This window comes from Protomyctophum bolini, assembly GCF_963924005.1.
Source record: "Protomyctophum bolini genome assembly, chromosome: 3".
Taxonomy (NCBI): Eukaryota; Metazoa; Chordata; class Actinopteri; order Myctophiformes; family Myctophidae; genus Protomyctophum; species Protomyctophum bolini.
This window is the reverse complement of record NC_137864.1, coordinates 16,151,415-16,171,241: the sequence shown is the minus strand read 5'-3', so window position 1 is coordinate 16,171,241 and position 19,827 is coordinate 16,151,415. Positions and strand designations below refer to the sequence as shown.

The 19,827-nt window shown below is 42.2% G+C and overlaps 1 protein-coding gene across 2 annotated transcripts; it reads left to right on the top strand.

Annotated features, from left to right (window-relative positions):
• The first annotated feature begins 1,098 nt into the window (after window positions 1–1,098).
• Window positions 1,099–19,662, top strand: LOC308312971 (interleukin enhancer-binding factor 3-like). 2 transcript variants are annotated; one of them, XM_080759801.1, is made up of 21 exons: window positions 1,099–1,175; window positions 3,024–3,153; window positions 3,360–3,456; window positions 4,214–4,401; window positions 5,043–5,217; window positions 5,396–5,540; window positions 6,828–6,919; window positions 9,656–9,751; window positions 10,263–10,374; window positions 10,471–10,568; window positions 10,659–10,758; window positions 10,956–11,102; window positions 11,228–11,418; window positions 12,149–12,262; window positions 12,974–13,105; window positions 13,713–13,874; window positions 14,866–15,031; window positions 15,259–15,300; window positions 16,407–16,591; window positions 16,772–17,075; window positions 18,296–19,662. In XM_080759801.1, the coding sequence occupies exons 2-21, from the start codon at window positions 3,032–3,034 to the stop codon at window positions 18,511–18,513; spliced, it is 2,886 nt and encodes a 961-aa protein (XP_080615927.1). In that variant the 5' UTR covers window positions 1,099–1,175; window positions 3,024–3,031; the 3' UTR covers window positions 18,514–19,662. The 2 variants fall into 2 exon arrangements, with proteins under 2 accessions (XP_080615927.1, XP_080615928.1); XM_080759802.1 differs by lacking the exon at window positions 13,713–13,874.
• The last annotated feature ends 165 nt before the right edge of the window (window positions 19,663–19,827 follow it).

The window sequence follows — 19,827 nt, the reverse complement described above, 5'->3', positions numbered from 1 at the left end:
TATGAATTGAATATGATGACGAGACGACCCCAGTGGATACAAGCCGAGTATGCTTTATTGGGTTTTTTAGTAGAGGAGCCAGCCATCAGAGCCATGTCCTTTTCCCATAGCCTTTTCCCCCGCTAGATGGCACCAATTAGCTTCATGGGGACGAGTAGGGCACGTTATTCATGTATAATTGCATCTTTCGTTCCCCACCAAGGCATTTTAATAGGTAATATATAGTGCGACAAAATTTCATTAAGGCATCATCCCACAAAAAATACTAAAAAGTAATTTTCATAAAACGCAATGCTGACAGTAGGCTACTAGTGTTGCCTTGTCGACTCGGCTTATTATAACCTACTTTGGGCTTATTTTTCCTGTAATGAAGCTTGTAAATATTGGTAATATTGGTATTTTGTGGTGTTTGTTTCTAAAGTGTAGTTGCTAATGCTAACCCTAGGCTTGCTTCCATTTTTTTTTAATTGTTATTTAAACCAGTGGTTCTCAAAATTTCATTCAAATATGGTGTACTGTACACATGTGATCCCCTCCCTATGTGTTATTGGAATGTTCCAAATATATTCCAAATATTACATTTTTGATGAAAATAGCAGATGTGCTATCAAATTGCCAATAAAGTGCTCATGACTCATGTGGCGTAGTCACTTATTTTCCTATAGGCCTACCAACAGTGGTTCCCAAACGTTTTCATAAGGACCCCCAAAATGCCCAAATTTACATGAATTACCCTGCGGACCCCCATTTAAAAGATATGCCAGGGACCCCCATAAGAGAAGATTTCTCTAGCAGTGATTCTCAACCCGTTTAATTCCAAAGACCCCCAGTTTGACATGCAATTAGTCTACGGACCCCTATGATTTAATGGCATTCCTATGTCTAGGACCCCCAATTTATATTGTAAAATCAATGTTGAGTTACAGACCCATAAAGGTCCATTTGCCTGGTTCCAAACTATAATTTAGCTGTGGGGACCCCCTGGAACTCCCTCAAGGACCCCTGGGGGTCCCCGGACCACACTTTGGGAACCACTGTCCTAGACCCGCGTATGTCTCTCACGATACATGGCAACACCGTGTATTACGTCGTCTTTGTGCGACGGCGGGCGCACGGTAATGGCTAGTTTAGCTAAGTTAGCTTAAGCGAGCTTCCAATTATAGGATCAGTGAAAGGTAGGGCTTTGTGTATTTGTTTACATGTATGTATGATGTGTATAATGTATATATAGGAGGTGTTTTCAGTGTGCATCCAATGTACCATGCATATAATACAGTGTGATATACGTGGTCGTGTTTATTCCTGCACACATTTAACCTATCACTGTCTGTGACTTTAGCTAGCCCGCTAAGCTAAGCTAGCTAGCTAGCTACCCTGCTAGGCTAGTTACTAGCCAGTCCCACTAGCATCTAAATAAATAAAATGTGTAAACTATAGCCAATGTATCGCATGGCTTTACCCGTGGAAGGTGTTATTGTGTTCCGCGACTAGGACAACGTCAGTAGAAATATGTACATTATTACATATATACTGTGTTTTTTTTTTACATGGATTATAATAATAATAACGCCCAGCAGCGGCCCTTTATCGAAAGTAGAGTTCCGGTGTTGTGTGTTAGTTCGTGCGAACTGAACTGGCGATCCGTTTCGTAAACACAACAAATAACCAGAAAGACGTTGTGTTTAGCAGCTCCTAAAATACTTAATGATTGAATACTTCTAACAGTTTGTAAAACCCAATAAAATTCATTGAAACCACACTTGTTATTTTCTTTACGATAACATGGACGTTTGTTTTGGTTTTGGCACGCGTGTTGTTGTTACGGACCTGTTGGTCACGTAGACGCTCTAGCCTAAAATTTAGACTCGTAGATGTATTAATCGATTCTGACATTTTTGTCACAATCGATAAATAGTAAATACATCTACGAGAGTCTACATTTTAGGCTAGAGCCGCTCAATCTCAAAGAGCACTTAACGCCGGGTGGTTGGCTTGGCTGCAATTCGAAACTGTCCCCAGTTAAATTTTGATTGATTTGATTGAAGAATTAATTAATTCGTTTTGGAGAGTACATTTCAAGCACAACTCAATACAAGACTGTTATCTGTGGACGACACCATAAAGCATTACACTTGTTTACAACAGGGTCCACCATGTTCAATTCATCATAACATTTAGAGACTACAAATATACACTACTCATCATAGGGGGTAAATAACGGGAAAATAACATATACAGTGAGGGGAAAAAGGGGGCGGGTGGGCGATTCAGATTTTACAGGGGCCAGTTTAGAATTGCATCCGTCCTTAGGTGCCCTTTGAGAGCAGCTTTTGAAGGAGTCAAGGGATTCGCATGTCTTCATGACTGTTGGTAGGGCGTTCCACATTTTGGTGGCGTAGGAGCGAAATGAATTTAATCCCTTGTTTGTGCCGAATCTGGGTTGCACATGGTTTGTTGAACTCCCTCTGTTGTTGTGGGTGTAGACGTCGTTGACATTAAGGAAGTATTTAGACAGGTACATGGGTACTTGGTGGTGTATCGAATCCAGTCGATTAAAGAATAGCCAGGCCTGACAGTAAATTAAATTCAGATTAATTGAATATGATGGAACCCAATGGAGACAAGCCTCAGCCTGGTGAATTCTTGGGTTTTAAATCCTCTCAGGCTCAGCAGACCTTGTATTGAACTGTACTTCCCTGTGTCCTTTTCTGCAAACTGTCAAATAATTTGCGCTTAGTGCTACTTCACCCTGTAGTTGACCATGTGTGTCATTATAGGCAAAGATTTTCAATAAAACGACACATTTTATTTTTGTCCTGATGAAGGTCTAATCGACTGAAACGTCAATCTAATAAAGAGCAACATTTTGGTGTCTGACTTTTCTTTGTTTTTCAAAGATACCCTTTTTAATTTTTAACCCTCCCAGAAAGAAAAGAAAAGCAGATCTATTTACATTGGCTATTTTAGGGGTGGGGGGAAGCTTAATGTAATACTGTGTGAGTGTGATCATGATTTGTTTCCAGTGTGAGTCATGGATCCAGAGAGAGGACCACCGATGCATATTTGGGATGAGCGACAAGCCTACGAGGAGCTCTTGTACTGGGACAGCCTTATACAAGACGGACACCGCCTCCTTCCACATGACTTTGACAGGTACACCATAACGAATGTTTACTAATGCAACCAATCAGCATTCACACTGCCGGCAACTACTATGTACTAATCCATTCTATATGTCCAAATAACCCCCAACTATTTCCCATGAGATTATTATTGTGTCACTAGTAGGAATTAGGAATACACTGTACAGTATTTGGAGCTACTGTCATTAACTGTTCTCAATTCATAATCTTCTTTAGATATGAGGATCTACGTTACTGGTACGACTGTCTATGCTATGAGGAGGAGCTGAGGAATTACCACGACTACATGGCTGCCATTGAACAGGAGGCTCAGGTTTGTACTTTAGTTGCATCTCTCTTTAATGAATTGCTGCTGTTTTGGTTGTTTGGTTGCTTTGTTTCCTCATTTCCACCTCCCGAGACAGTTGAAGCCATTCACATGTTCTGCTTTCCAGTTAGACACTTCTCTGTTCTTTTTATACTTTGTTTGAGACGTATTATTTTAATCCCACTTGGACATACGCAGAAAAAGTTGCATTGACACTGTCTGAAAGAATAAAAATTTGACAAATCCCACCTCGTTTCAAATTGCATTTATAGGCCACTGCCATTGTTTGACTTAACCCATTTTGGGCGGGAACCCCTTTTGGTGTCTTAAGCATTATGTTATGCTTTAGCTATTGAAAAATAGCAGATCTACAAGCTCATAGGTCTGCTATTTTTGAAAAATCGTGAAAATGTGGCACAAATCTTTGAATTATATTCTTTCAGAGCAAACGTTTTTAACTCAAATCATTGCTTCTGAGGGGTTCCTGGAATAACATATTTTCAGATGGTGGTCAGTGGCAGATTACATATCATTTTTTGGGTCCTTGACATGAAATATTGAGAACCACTGATACAGTCGGAAACATACTTAGGTATTTCAGAAAACTGTCAGCATTTAGAACTTAAAAGACATTTTTTAAATTTTGACGTCAGGCCTAAATGGGTTAAACAACCATCACCTCCATTTTATTTTAAATTATTTTCATTTTACATCCTCATCATCATTACTTACACACCACCTACCGTCTGTCTCCCTTTTAAAGGTCCCTCGTGCGCCCTTGCGACCATACGACCGCCACTTGATGTCCAAACACTCACTGGTGTACCCTACCCCGGACGAGCTGGAGGCAGTGCAGACGATCATCTCCCATGTGGAATGTGCCCTCAAGACCATCTCTGACATGCTTGATGAAGAAGCCTCTGCGAAAGAAACCCCGGAGGCAGCAGAAGGGTGAGATGTTCGATGTCCGAGGCGCTCAATTTGGACAGACGGAGATAGCGTCATCTGGCCCCACGGCCTGTTTGCAAACCACTTCACAAATAGTGAGAGAGAAGTGATGCAGTTTTTATTATTTAATTTGTTAGACAGAAAAGTGGAAAAAAACAGGTTGACTTGGGTGAGGTGCTGCAGCCAAAAGGAAAACTAATTCAACAAAAGGCAGCCTCCACACACAAATGGAAAAAAGCCAATGGTCGCCAACTGTATAGCGGATGTCTTCATCATGCTGCCTGGCTCTTCTCCTGTTCAGTGTTCAGTGACTTCTTTGATGGGCAAGACATTTTTGTCTAGCGTCTCTGTCTTCTTCAATTGGTTCTTGTCAAAGCCAGAGATCTCCTTCAGGTCTGGTTTCTCATCAGCCATGTTTGCAAACAAGCTGGGGAAAAAAAGGAAGAAAAGAACGGATAATGCAAGGTTTCGGTCATATATGACCAAAAGCTTGCCAGAAACAAATAAAAAAATTGCACATATTGGAGTGTGCTGAGAACTAGAATTCCAGAATCAACTGAACACCTACTGTACAGCACATCTATTCTGTACATTTTTGTGGTTTGGTTCTTTATGAAGCTAAATTATCGTCATTCCATTTGTAGCGCTGAGCCAACACTGCCAGTCGGAGTCCTTCGTGGGGTGATGAGAGTGGGCCTGGTGGCCAAGGGCTTGCTGCTGAAGGGGGACACGGACCTGGAGCTGGTGCTCCTATGTGCCTGCAAGCCTACCGTTGCTCTTCTCAAACGAGTGGCTGAAATGCTAACTGCACAGATACCGGTATGTTGTAGTATTGTTCTCTCTCTCTCTCTCTCTGGCATTAATCTCTGCCAAGTCTTGTCTCTTGTTACTCCTCGAACAATAGACGCCTAGATATATATAAGTATTTAGAGATGGAAAAAACCCCAACATCCACAGTAACCATCCTAACTCGTTCTTTGATGTATTCTTGAAATAGGTGGTTACGGAGGACAAATATGAAATAATCGAGAAGCCGGAGGACGCAGCTATCGTCGTCATGAGCACCAAAGAGAAAGTCCTGACGCTCACCATCCACCTGACTTCCCCTCTGGTCCGAAAGCTGGTTGAGAAAGAAGGAGAAGGTATGCAGCTCGGCCCGGGTCTCCAACCAATCACCAGTTATCACCAGCCTACCCTGCCAGGCTGGCAGGCTGTGTTGCAGATCTACTTAATCATGTGTGTTCTCCTCCTAAAGCAGGCCCTGTGCTACGCCACAGATATGCACATGTGCTCTGTGAGCGCAAACTTCAATTCTGTGATCCGGTGAACAACCAATGAATGTTGATTCTTCACTCACTCCAGAGTTCTGGCGTCGTGTTTTTTAACAAGATGGCGGTAACTAGCGCACAATGCTTCTGTGGTCGTTAATGCTTTGTATAAATGTATTTGTTGATAATGGCAGAAGCATAGCGAGACTTTCCTTGTTCCTGATATATTGTACTATTCAGGTATAAAGTGAAGGCGTTGAAGAGTTCCAAGTTAAAGCGCGCAGTGCATGTGTTTTATGCAGAAGTTGTACGTATTGCTTTAACTGCAGCAAAACTGATCCGTTAAGAATGATGTTCTGTTTGGTTCTCCCAAGTTAAAATCGAATCAAAAATGAACCACAGGGTCTAACTAAGTCAGTGTCTGTCTGTCTGTCTGTCTGTCTGTCTGTCTGTCCGTCCGTCTGTATGAGTGTTGGTGACATATGCACTGGTTTGAGCATCAGAAGTTGGAGTAAGCTCTCTCTTGTATCAGGAAGAAGATGATCAAGCCAGTTAAGCTATTTCAAAGTTTCAAGAGGCCAAGTCTAAGCCTTTGCTTGGATCGTAGCCAGATGTATGTCAGGGGAAAATATCAGTTTTGCTGCAGTGTGGAGCAGACTTCTATATTCTTCAAATGCTAATTTACAAATGATTGTTATTCCAAATCATTATTTCTTTTTCCCCATCACTAAGCCTTCTCGTGTGTTAAGTTTTTTAGGGACGCTGGACCTTTGACCAACTGGACACACTGTCTCAGAAGCGGGCTAAACAGCAAACCCAAGCCTAGCGGTCGAGGAAAGGGGAGGTTATCGTAGCACACAAAGAGCATAGTAGCATCACTGGGATAACGACACAACACTAAACTATCATTTAAATAAATTAATCTCCTTAAATGTAAACACTCACCTTCTCAAACAGTAAAAAAGTATCTTGAGTCTTATGAAAGACCTGCAGGCACATTTGGGGGGCCATGGGATAATTCCTATTGGGACTCCCCCGCCCTCTCCCCTTTCCTTGCCATTGTTGGTGCCTTGGGTAACGCTGCTACTCCCTCAGCTGCCAGACAGAACCAACCCCCTTGGTCAAACTGTACCTTGTCTTCTTACCTCACCTCGTCAATAGAAACGCAAACAGACAACGATCCGCCGGATGTTCTGGACAGGCAGAATTGCCTAACTGCCTTGGCGTCTCTCCGCCACGCCAAGTGGTTCCAGGTTTGCACCCCGTCCTTACTTGCATATAAGGTTGAGTCCTCAATGATCTCAGTTTTTTTTAGGGATGCACCGATATGGAATTTCTGGTCCGATAACCGATAATGATCTGCTTTCTTGTGGCAAATACAAACGGTGATAACGGATCATTTCACATTTTTTGCATTTTAAAACAAATTCACACTGTAATCCAGAGTTTGTGTAAGGAGGGTAATGAAAGTCCTTCTGAAGATAATCATCATACTTTTCTTCATAGCTATGAAATGAGATTGTTTTTTATAAAAGAAAAAAAAAAGGTCCCTCTAAGGTGCCATATTATCGGATATTGGATTGGTTGAAATTCCACTTTAGGAACGGTAATTAAATTTTCCCATTTATTTTAGGATAATATATGGACCTCCGATAATTCGTGCAACCCTAAATTTTCCTTGCATTTACGCACAAACTCTGCCCTCTCAACTATTGCTCATCTATTCCGTCCTTACAATTTCCAAATGACAGTTCTGCTCATCCATACCACTGTTTTGTATCAATTCGTTCAGACAAATCATTGGTGTGGACAGCAGCATGTAGTTAATGGGATAGTGTAGTAGTGTCCCAGAGTCTCCGGCTGTCAGTGAATGCAATATTCCTGATAACTGCCCTAGCTTAAAATATCCTATATATCATAATTTGAGTAACGGGGCTGTTCACACCAAGCACTGTAACTATGTATAGTTATAGAAGTCAAGTGGATGACAGTTAACTTTACTCTGTAAGTAAAAGTTTCAATTCTTACGGTGGCACAGTCGCGAGTGAAGTGCTCTCGCCTCACAGCTAGAAGGTCCTGGGTTCGATTCCCGCTGGGGATGCTGTGGGCGTGTTCATCAGTGCCCATACCCGAGGCGGGTTTGGGGAAAGGGCTTTTCTCTGTGGAGTTTGCATGTTCTCCCCATGTCCCCTAGGGTAGGTACCCTCACAAAAAAAACATGCAGTAATCCTGGTTTCTAAACTGCCTCCCCCTGGCCATCCGGGGCGCCTGATGGAGGGGAAAGGAACTGGTTGGAATAACGTGTTCCTTCCACGCGCTACGTCGAACAGGGGAAACTCCCCCCTGTCGGGTGAAAAGAAGTGGCTTTGACTCCTCATGCATTGAAGGAAGCATGAGGTCAGTCCATTGCTCTCCCCAGATTGGCAGAGGGAGTGTAGAGCCCATGATTTCATTAGATAATTGACACTGGGTGAAAAAATGGGTTACAAAATCGTGGGATAAAAACTATAACACAAAAAATGTCTGGAATTCAAAATTTACTTGAGTAAAAAGTACTCATGTAGAATGTCCCCGTTTCACCAGTTTTCAAATGAATAAAATGTATAAAAGTCTTTTTGAAAATGGCAGATCTACAATCTCGCATCGTGACGCATTGTGCAGCTTGTATCGGCTATTTCCAAATGGCTGAAATGTTTATAGGGCTGAAGTGGTTAATGTATTTAAAGTATTATTTCAATCTACAAATACCCCAAAATTGTACTTTAAGTACAGTACCTTATGCCGCTGGTTAACACCACGACTATAAGCAAGACAATGTTGAACAATATATTATAGTCATAGTTCTTGGTGTTAATAGCCCTTAATTAACACTGGTCTCAACTTCTGTTAAACTACCTGTAAACTACTTACACTTAACACCACAATTACATTTTGGTAGTGGTTTAGGTTGTTCTGAACAAGAACAATTTTCTAACTGCCTTGCCATGATATACCTACAAATATCGGCAAGATATATTTTGTAGTAGTAGTAGTAAAAAATTAATAAAAAAAGAGGAGAAAAACTAAAGATTAATCCAGTATTCTCAACTACTCTCCTGACGGGTGTATATTGCATGGTGCAGTGTTGTTTTCGTCGACTAAAACTAAGACGAAAAATGTTCGTCGACTACCTTTTTCCACTGACTAAAATGAAATAAAAACAAATATATGATGACTAAAACTAAGACTAAGAATTTCGTAAAAATAAACTAGACTAAAATGTTAGGGAGGGTCTTGTGGACAAGATATCTAGTTTTATGCTATAGGTTGCATGCTGAAAATAGCAGATCTACAAGCTCACAGCTCGTTGCAGCGCGACACGTTGTGAGCTTGTAGATCTGCTATTTTCAGCATGCAACCAAAGTGTAAAATCTGCCATTACAACTACATCAAGGCCTGTCAAAACACATTTTAGTCGACTAAATCAAATGTAGATTTAGTTGACTAAAATCGTATGACATTTAGTCGACTAAAACTGGACTAATGCTAGAACATTTCAGGTGACTAAAGTTTTACTGTCAACGACACTGGCATGGTGACATTGGTCATGTTATTGTATGGGCATGGTACACACACACCAAACATCTACCAAAGTTTAATTGTGCTTTAAGATTCAAGAAGATTAAGTAAGATTATACTCTAAGCCATTCAGGAATATTGTACCCACACGGTCCACCATACTTGTTTTTTCTTTTACTTTTATGTTACACAACACAGTTGGCAGGCTATATATATACACATTACATTTAATCATTTAAGTAAACATATTAGTCAATTACATTTGTGTATTTCAGTGATTGTTAAATCATACAGAGCTGAATTAAACATTGTAGTTTGGGTCCAGCGTTATGACCCCTCGGATGTACAGATCATTCATCGGTACATTTAGGGGACACTTCTGTTAATTCACCACTGCTAACTGAAGGGGCTCCTTCCTGCTTGTCTTCCAGGCCAAACTCAACGACTTGAAGCCTGCTATCGTCGTGATCCGAATCATGAGGGACTTGTGTAAACGTGTTCCCACCTGGGCTCCGCTCTCGGGATGGGTAAGCAAACTGTTGCTCAACTAGTATTGACAATGGCAGTGATTTTTTTAGTTGTTAGGTGTATGCATCGCTGCTAGTCTGTTAACAGCAGATTTGTTTAGTTCCATGCCTATACAGACACAAAACAGGAACTTTTTTTGTAGTGAATCGATAGTTATACCGGTAGGTCCTTTATTTATGACACTGTTGGCTGTATTTTGCGTGTCTTAAGTACCAGGTCTTGTTCCCTAACTTGAGTAAACTAAAGACCTGGAGGCGTGATCAATGCTCTTTGGCCACTCAGAATAGCCAAATGGCATTGATCACGCCTCCAGGTCTTTCGTTTACTCAAGTTAGGGAATAAGACCTGGTACTTAAGACACGCAAAATACAGCCCAAAGTATGCAGCATTAGTTGCCTTTTGAGTCTTTTGTCAGACAGTGAGAGGGTGATATTTTCCCATTCTGAAAGAAATGCTGAGACCTGGGATATGTTGTTAACTGTGTTCTTTGCTCTGGTTCCCTGTGAGTAGCCCCTCGATCTACTGGTTGAGAAGGCCGTTGTGACATCTGAACGACCAATGGAAGCGGGCGAAACCTTCCGCAGGGTTTTAGAGTGCGTCGCTTCCGGAATGCTCATGGAAGGTAAGCGTTAGCTCGGTTTTCAATCGTCTGTTGTCAATCATAAGATATTGACATGAGCAGCATTGGTCTAATAATTCACGCCCCCTGTGCATATAGACGCTGCTGGATTTAAAGATCCATGTGAGAGAGAAAAGACTGACGCCATTGGCCATCTCACTCCGCAGCAACGTGAAGAAATCACAGCGAGTGCTCAGGTAAGGGGAGGCTTGCTAAGAGAGGCTAACTCAAGGTTACCATGTTGGGAGCCTAAGAATTGTGCCTAACTTTAATGTGTTTCATTTCAGCATGCCTTGAGGCTATCTGCATTTGGACAGATGTATAAAGTGCTGGGAATGGAATTTGTTCCTCCTAAATTTCGAGGGCCCAATGCCAAAGCTGGCACAGGTAATTATAATATACTAGAGGTTGGTCGCTGGCTGCATAGCCAGATTCAATGCTATAATAATAATAATAATAATCCAAACCCATTAGAGCATTTGATTTAAAAAGAAGCTTGCTTTGCTAGTTTGCTTTCAATGTTAAGGAAGCACTTTTACAGTTGTAATAGGATCTGTTCTCAAAGCTTGTCTTTTTTTATGCAGCCCAGATCGCACCCTCCGTGCCATTTAGTCAGCCATCTAAGAGAACCTACACTGAGGTGGATGAGGAAGGAGACGACCGCCAACTCAACAGCAAGCAGAGAAAGTTTCTCAAGTTCCAGAAACATCACCGCTTTCAAAGGAAATCAGGTTTGTAGTAGCTATCAAATCCCTTAACATTTTGTTTTTGTCAAAACATCAATTTCATGTTTGCAGTTGACCTGTCTCACACTACGCTCCCCTCACTCATTTTGTGTCTCTTGTCTTTCCTTTAGTGTCAGACGACTTGGGTATGAATGCCGTGATGCGACTGAACCAGTACAAACCTGGTCTGGAGTACAGATTGTTGTCTCAGGCGGGACCTGTCCATGAACCAGTCTTCACTATGGCTGTGGATTTGAATGGGAAGACGTATGAGTCTACAGGGCCTTCTAAGAGAGCTGCCAAACTTAATGTAGCCACCAAGGCAAGTTTGTTTCATGCGGTTTCTGCAGAGTTAACTGTGAGACTGTTCCAAATTGCCTACATGTACATCATGTAATTTTGTGTACCTCTGTGATGTGTGTGCCAGCCAGTGCAGCAGAAGTTTGCTGAAACGGCAATAACACCCCCTCATGTTACATAGTTGCACATTTTGCCACAATATCCGCTCACAAGTTCACAACACCTGTTGATGTGTTACACCATGAACTTTTCTAGTTTTGAAAAAGAAAAGATGACATGCCCAAAATGGAGGCTCCAGGTTGAACAGTAACCACTAACCAGTCATCCCGGTTCTCCATACATCTGGCCAGCTCGTTGGTGCTTTGTGCTCCTGTGTCTTTCTTGAGTACATCCACGTATGTTAATGTGGGACGTCCTCGTGACCGGTGCCTGTGGGTTGGTTCCCACAGCACCAAATTGTCTTTGGGCAGTATCTTGCTAGTCTCATTCTCCTGGCTGCTATTTTACTAGCTCACCCGTGGTATTCCATCATACAGATTCTTGTTGGTAACTGTCCACTCTAGCTGATGTTAAATACGCAACATTCTGGTGGAGCACCTGTCTAGAGACTTGCCAACTGACGACTTTTACTAAAGGGGGGCATCTACTGTATAAGGACGAGTCTAACAAGGCAAGTCGAAGGTAGGATGTGTGACTGCAGTGCAAAACATTTCAACCTAACTTTTATGAGTTTCTCTTCCCGTCTTTGACAGGTCTTGCAGGAACTAGGCTTACCTACTGGGTCAGATTCCAAATCGGAGTCCGGTGACGTGACAGAGGAGGGCCAGGCAGACGCAGCGGGGGCAGGCTCTACTACATCAGACGATGTAATTACCCACATCACAATTTGTTTTTGTAGGAGCATTGAGTGATTTGGGTGATTTGGAAAAAACCCCGGTCCGCCCTGATAACAAGATGTGCACATGCACGCACTACAGTGGAGGGGGGGACATTCGACAGACCAACAGCACACACACCAAGGCCCACCCCCACTATCATGATTGGCCCGAAGTCCCCTCTCTATCCTGATTGGATGAAGACCTGGCCAAAAACGAAACCTAAGGTTTTTTGACCAGGGGTTAAATGGGGACAAAGAATATGGTCAGCACACACAGAAGGGATATTTGAAATAAGTGAAATCACTGAATATACCTTTAACCACTTCAACCCCTCGTTAACTACACTCTTCCTGACTCTTCCAGGGGTCTATGCTAGGCCCCTCTTTAACTACACTCTTCCAGGGGTCTATGCTAGGCCCCTCTTTAACTACACTCTTCCTGACTCTTCCAGGGGTCTATGCTAGGCCCCTCTTTTTACCCTCAACAACACTCTTTGCGGAACATATCTTGATCTGCAAGCTGATGGCGCACCACAATGGTGTGGTGAGCTTGTAGATCAACTACATCAGTTCATTTGGTTTATCCACATTTGTTCTCCATACAAATAATTTTCCTCCTGCCTTTTTTTTTAAAGTTTTGTGTTTTTCTCGGAGACTAGAAACAGCCAGTAGTGTGAAACCTTCTGTCTGCTTCCTACAGAGTACCCAAGGTCCTATCTTGACTAAGCATGGGAAGAACCCTGTGATGGAACTCAATGAGAAACGCCGCAGCCTTAAGTATGAGCTTTCTGCAGAGACGGGTGGCTCCCACGAAAAGTGCTTCATCATGGAGGTGGGTCACACACTGTCTGGCACGACGCTTGACTTTAGTTTAACATAAGGCTATACCACACTTTGTTGCAAAACCCCTTATGTCATTTTTCACAGGCGCATACCGTATACATTTTTCCTTCTCTTTAATTCATTTTGACAGGTACACTGTCATACAGTGTAGATTGAACTTCAAGGACTCTTTTTTTTCTCCACAAATTCTTTTTTACAATCAAATTTAATTTAATAAAAGTAAATTAACATTTGTGAAGTTGAAATTTGTCTTATCTGATATGTAAGAAAAGGCCCAAGTCTTTAGACCAGGGCAATGTTAACAGGCTGTGTTCTGGCTCGGCGTGCGAAGAAACGGAGTACGGACATTAACGCGATTGACTGCAAACAGATAAGTGCAAAAATGATTAGCTTATTAGCTATTTTGGCTAATTTCTCTTCCCGGGGCCGACGTGTGGCTATGCGTGACGTGTGCGACTGTGCGTAACATATCCGCAACGTGAGCGGTCCTACCCAGTCAACATGAGACAGATTCGCGACACCTTCCCCCATTTTGGGGGGCGTGGAATGTTGCCAGCTAAATAGATAGATATATTCTTTTCCCCTCAATTTCTCAGGTTGAGGTAGATGGTGTCAAGTTCAAAGGCAGAGGCTCTAATAAGAAAGAGGCAAAGGCATTTGCTGCGTTAGCTGCTCTGGAGAAGCTTTTTCCACACAGCCAGAGTGGACCTTCCAGCTTCAGAGACCCATTTAGGAAGAAGGTCACCTACACGGACATGGTAATTGATCCAGCTTTTACCTGTCATCCACGCACAAGCAAAGATGGACCCACATCCATTTAGTATAGTATCCATTTAGTCCTCCCAGGAATCCGCGACTCCGCCATCGCGGAAATTACAGCTGATTTCAAAGCAGTCTGCTGATTTCTCAGCCATCCGGATTTCTCGGATGTCGGCGGAATACAGTTGCGACGAGGGCCTTTTCGTGGATCTGCCAGTGGCGGGATGGCGGGTGCGGAATGGCAGTAAAAGCTGACAAATCATATTAATTATTACTACCTAATAAGAATTTGTACATGGTGAGGAGTCTGAGGACACCTCGTAGGACATTTTCTTCACGGGCCCTGGGGGGAACTAGTTGACTGACGGACCGGTCACTCATTTCAAATAAATCTGTGTCATGACAATGCAGAATAGAATAAATATAAAATATTACACCCATATTAGGTATGATCTAAAATGCAGTTGCTGTTGGCATGGTTTGAATGACAATATAACCTTTGCATCAAACCATTTTTAGAAAATATTTTCAAAATGTAAATTGTTATAATTTATACATCGCGGTGACAATATTAACGCTTCCGATGACTTTTAAAGTTACGATGCTCATTAGCTATAGGCGATTTAGCTTCCTATTTTCTGGGAGGTGAATTTACGTGGTCTTCAAAGTAATAGACCCCTTTTCTACGGCTAGCGGTGAGGGACATTAGACTGAATTGCGGGAGGCAGTCAAAGTGTTAATGTCCGGGGAATTATAACTTGTTAATCAAGCCGCGGAATCAAGGATTGTTCTCTGCAGAATCAGAATTGTTCTCCACGGAAGCTAGACTTGTTCTCTGTGAATCCTGGGGGGACTAAATAATGCAAGCTGCTTCAGATATTTCCCAACATATGTTTTTCCATGTACTGCACGCACGCACACACACACACACACACGCGCGCGCACGTCCGCTGCCTGTAGACAGTCCTGTAAACCTCTTCTGCTCAACAGCACATCCCAGGATTCGGTACCATCCGGGGCATTCCTTCAGACCCTGGGACTGGGACTGGCACTGGGTCCGGTGGGTCCAACACTTGGGGTCCTGGTCGGGGCCGGGGTCGGGGCAGTGGTCGAGGGCGAGGCAAGCCATTTGTCGGAACAAGTAATTATAACAAGAGTAAGAAACTTGACTTGGAACTTATTTCACCCTGGCGTTCCTATTTCGGCACGTCATAAGTGGATTTATTTTTATGAAAAGATCTACCCAGCAAATGTTTTAATAAATGTTGTAAGTTAACTCTCACTGGTTCTGGGCAGAGTTTTGATGTACAAATTAAACTTCAGTGACAGCTTGATGCACATGAAATTTATAATTGTTTTTTTGTTATGCTTCGTTTTAAACAGCCGACTACAATTATGGGAGCATGGCTGGCACTGGATCATATCGTAAGTGTCCTTCCCCCATAATTATTACTACGTATGTAACAGAGTGTTAACTCTGTTAGTGGGAATTTAATTCTTCCATGTATATGAATCTATGGGTATCATTACAATAATAATAATTATTATTATTACCTTTCTAAACCATGCCATTTCCACTCGGGAATGATCTTTGTTTGGGAACACCTGAACCTTAGCTTCCCTATTCTAACATTCTGCGAAAAGAGCACTACTGCTCACCTATTATAAGGATATTTAGTATACTGGTGTTGAGCCCTGGAGGACTCAACTTTAAGTTTAAGGTTACAGTGTTAAAAAGAACCAATGTTGGACAGAGTGCTGTATAACAGCAAATATGTTGTACATTATACATTGCATTGTCCAACACAGTTCAAGGCTGAGGAGAATTTATAGATATATGTATATTTATCCGGCACATCCAAGAAAAGGAGCAAGTCTAGGCCTTATAAATTGTAAAACACCTTCCATAAGGAAGGGACCGCACACTCCAGAGAACAGAGATGGACATGGACACTATTATGTATATGTATTATGTAAGTTAAATATTTACTCCCACCGTCATGCATTCCAGGATTCATAAACTTTTATTACTCACAAAGTAAAATAATTAAGCAATATTACACGAGAGGGTATGGTTTAACGTGATTATTGCCACGTCAGGAACGAGACGTAGTCGAGTTCCGCAAGCATCACTGAAGTGGCAATAAGCACGTTAAACCACACCCTCGAGTGTATTATTGCAATTATACAACAGTTTCTCTTAAAACTAGGAAAATCGCTGAAAAAACATATTTTTCAGATGTAGTCACTACGACCAGATGTAGCTAAACGACCTGTGGTATAATTTCAGTTAAACACTTGGTCTGACCTTTTTGGTTACAAGAAGAGATCAGAATGCACTTCGATTGAAACATCTAAGATTTATATTAAAACAATCCATTTTAGATTGTTTCGACAGAATATTCCATAGAACCACAGGACCGCAAGAATTTAGAAGAAGAAGACTTTTGAGAAAATTCAACAAACAATTAAATAGATCCCCACACACACCAGTGACAAAACTTTTTTTTCTTCTCCCCAACAACTTTCAGATAAACCTTACAGTAATAATTCAGCTGTGGCCCCTGCCGCCTCCACACCAACCCAGTCAGAAAGCTTCACAGACGAGTCTGGCACTTCTGGCTATGGCACCTTCTACCCTGAATCCAGTTACTCTGCTCCAGCCCCCCCACCCACGGACACCTCCACCGCCCCAGTGCCCACTAGCTATCAGCAGGTTGGTGTTGACAACGTCCACTAAAACTGACCAAATATGTCCGTCGTCTACCTTTTTCTTCCTTCCACTGACGAAAACTAAGTAAAAACGAAGCTATGATGACTTAAACATATTGACAAAACTAAATTAAATTTGTCAAAAGACTTGAGTAAAACTAAATAAACCCCCCCCCACCATCAGCAGGTGCCCACTAATTACCAGGCGATGCCTCCTCCGATGGACCAGCAAAGCCCATACAGCTATGGCTACGGCGAGGAGAAGAAGAAGCTTCTGACCCAGCAGAACCAGGCGAGCCAGCAGGCTGCGGCTCAGGCCCAGACCCATACCCATACCCAAAACCAAGACTACTCCATGTACAGCACGGCGTACCCCAGCTCCGTGACCGGGGCCAGCACGGCATACCCCAGCTCCGTGACGGCAGCCAGCACGGCATACCCCAGCCCAGTGGCCCCGGCGAGCACGGCCTACCCCAGCTACAATTATGGTGAGTGAATAAGGAATCCTTAAACCCATAGAATTCTTCTTTGGTAACCTATTCATAGGCTGAGCATGGGATCTCTTCAGCGTGTTTGAGAGGATGATTGCGCTGTGATTGGTCAGTCGCTGTGATTGACAGCCAAAACAACAACCTAAACCTATATCAGTAAAACTATAAGGACCTGTGAGAACGACGGAATCTGCTGAAGATGCCATGCGAGCTATTCATAGCGGTAGATTACATATGGATTCCCTGCAAAGCTATTATAGTAAAGATAGATATAGACATAGTTACGCAAACTGTTTTCACTTACAATTTTACAATTTACAATTTAGGCATTTAGCAGACGCTCTTAATCCAGAGCGATTTACATTAAGCAAGAACAAAAACATGGGAATACATCACATAAAAACATTTATCATGAAACATGCGTAAGCTAAGAAAGTAACAGTGGAATATCTATATAATGAAACTATACATATAAACTATACATATATACTACTATGCTATACATATGTACTATGACGTGCTATGACTACATACAATGCAATTATAGTGCTGTCTACATAACAATGCAATTATAGTGCTGTCTACATAACATGCTATAAGTCTGTATCAAATGTTATCTAAGTCTACAGAAATGCTATCTAAGGGGGTGGGGTAAGTGCTATGGGCCATGATGGAGTCTGAAAAGGTGGGTTTTCAGACTACGGCGGAAGATTGGGAGTGATGCTGCAGTTCTGCACTTCATAGGGCCAGTCCAGTGGCGGCTCTCCTACATAGACTTCTATTGAGCATGGGGATAACCAACTGGGACAAGTCCTGTACCAGAAGTAGGCGGAAATGCATTGGACAGCCCAGCTTTATTTTAGATTGTTTTGTAGTAATAGTACAACATAAACATTACAGATACTTTAGTTGTCACTGTACAATACTTTAAAACAGTTGTCATGTTGCACACATGCTTAAAATGGCTCGTATTTGCGCCGCCCTCGTTGAAAACAATGCATTTCCAACTCCAGCTTGTCTCAGTTCAGGCTCCATGAACAGCACTCGAGTGCTCCCTCAACATCGTAACTCTTCTATTAGTAAAGACTCTGGTAAAGACTAAGCGGATGGATTAGACTTGACAGAGATCTCCGTTCTACGGCATAGAATGTGTTGATTATGGTGTGGAGAATTGGGATTGTTCCCTTCTTAACTTAATGTAATTGATCTTTCTACAGGTTCAGGTTGGGATAACCAGACAGGGTGGGGGAATCAGCAGCAACAGCAGCAGCCACAGCAACAACAGCAGCCTCAGCAGCAGCAGCAGCAGCAGCAACAACAACAACAACAGCAGCAGCAGCAACAGCCGCCTCAGCAGCAGGCGTATGGCAACTGGAACCAGGGCTATGTTGGACAGGATCACACTCAGAGTCAGACCACCTACCACGGTTACTAGGCAGCTTCAACAGCACTCTGGAAGGAAGGCTAGGTCTATCCTTGATGACGATGCCTTGGCTTGCGGTGTTTCAAACGCTAAGAAATTTTATATTTTCAATTCGCTTAGAGGAATTGTGTTCCCCTTTTTTTTGTTTGCCACTCTCACATCACCATGACACTGGTTATTTTAGTTTTTATGTTAAACTTGCCAGTTAAGGTTTTTATTTCTTTATTTTAATTTTTTAAGTAAAATAAAATAAAACAAAAAACAAATAGTGAATGTTACAGAAGCTGTGATATCGGTCCCTTTCCCACTGGGATTGCCGTAACATTGCTGGACACAAACAATAGCTGGCAAAGGCAGTGGAGAGTCATTCCCACCATGCCCTGCCTTCATGGAGACGTGCGGTACGGTATGGCAACTGTTCCCACGTCAGATGAATGTAACGGCTACAGTACATAATGCTTGTGTCAGAGGTGTCTGAAGCATGTGAGACTAAGGCGTTTTGGGGATGACAAATATGAAGGAACACAATAATAGTATTCATCCGCAGGTTTGCACACCAGCCTCTATCTCTTGCATGCCCTCTGCTCTCCTGATGAACACAACACATTGAGGTGTTCCTCAAAGATGCTACGTTTCTTGCATAACACCAGGAAATATCAACCTCGCATTGTAGTCAAATATATCTTAATTACGACTATTTGCAGTTTTGCTCCAGTCACACACACACACACACACTCTGGCCATGCTATCTCCAGTCCAAATGTGCACATCACGACGTGACCAGTGGCTGTTCTCGAAGGACACTCAAAATGTAAAATGTCCAGTTGATGACTGGCTTTTGCATGCCAGTGGGAACGAGGCTTTGGTTCCTATTAGGCTCATCTCTTTTCTTAACTGGCCCCTATTTATCTCCATCCTTTTCCAGCTCGATGTGAACGTAAGGATCATATCTATCTGGTGGTGTGTTATTGTGTCCTCTAAACCTCTCTTGTCATGATCGTTGTACTTTATGATATATTTTTCTTGTTTTCTAATCGACTGTACTAGTCAAGTATCGTATGTATGTGGTGAACATTTTTATGTTGCGGTTATGAGTTCCCTTTGCTGTAGTTCTAAAATGCTCTAATCTGGTCTTTATAGTAATAAAATACTTTAATTTTGTTTCCTTGTCTATTTGTGACACAATATTTAGTTGTACAAAACCCCTTTATTTTAAACTAACTTGAAAAATAGATCTACAAGCTCATAGCGTGGCACAGAGTGCGCTATGAGCTTGTAGATCTGCTATTTTTTTTTATCGTGAAAATGTGGCACAAATCTTTTAAT

Coding starts and splice junctions, on each gene's coding strand:
- LOC308312971 (XM_080759801.1), top strand. CDS start 3,032: ATGGATCCAGAGAGAGGACCACCGATGCATATTTGGGATGAGCGACAA. Junction 3,457..4,213: donor CCATTGAACAGGAGGCTCAG/GTTTGTACTTTA, acceptor TCCCTTTTAAAG/GTCCCTCGTGCGCCCTTGCG. Junction 15,032..15,258: donor AACAAGTAATTATAACAAGA/GTAAGAAACTTG, acceptor CGTTTTAAACAG/CCGACTACAATTATGGGAGC.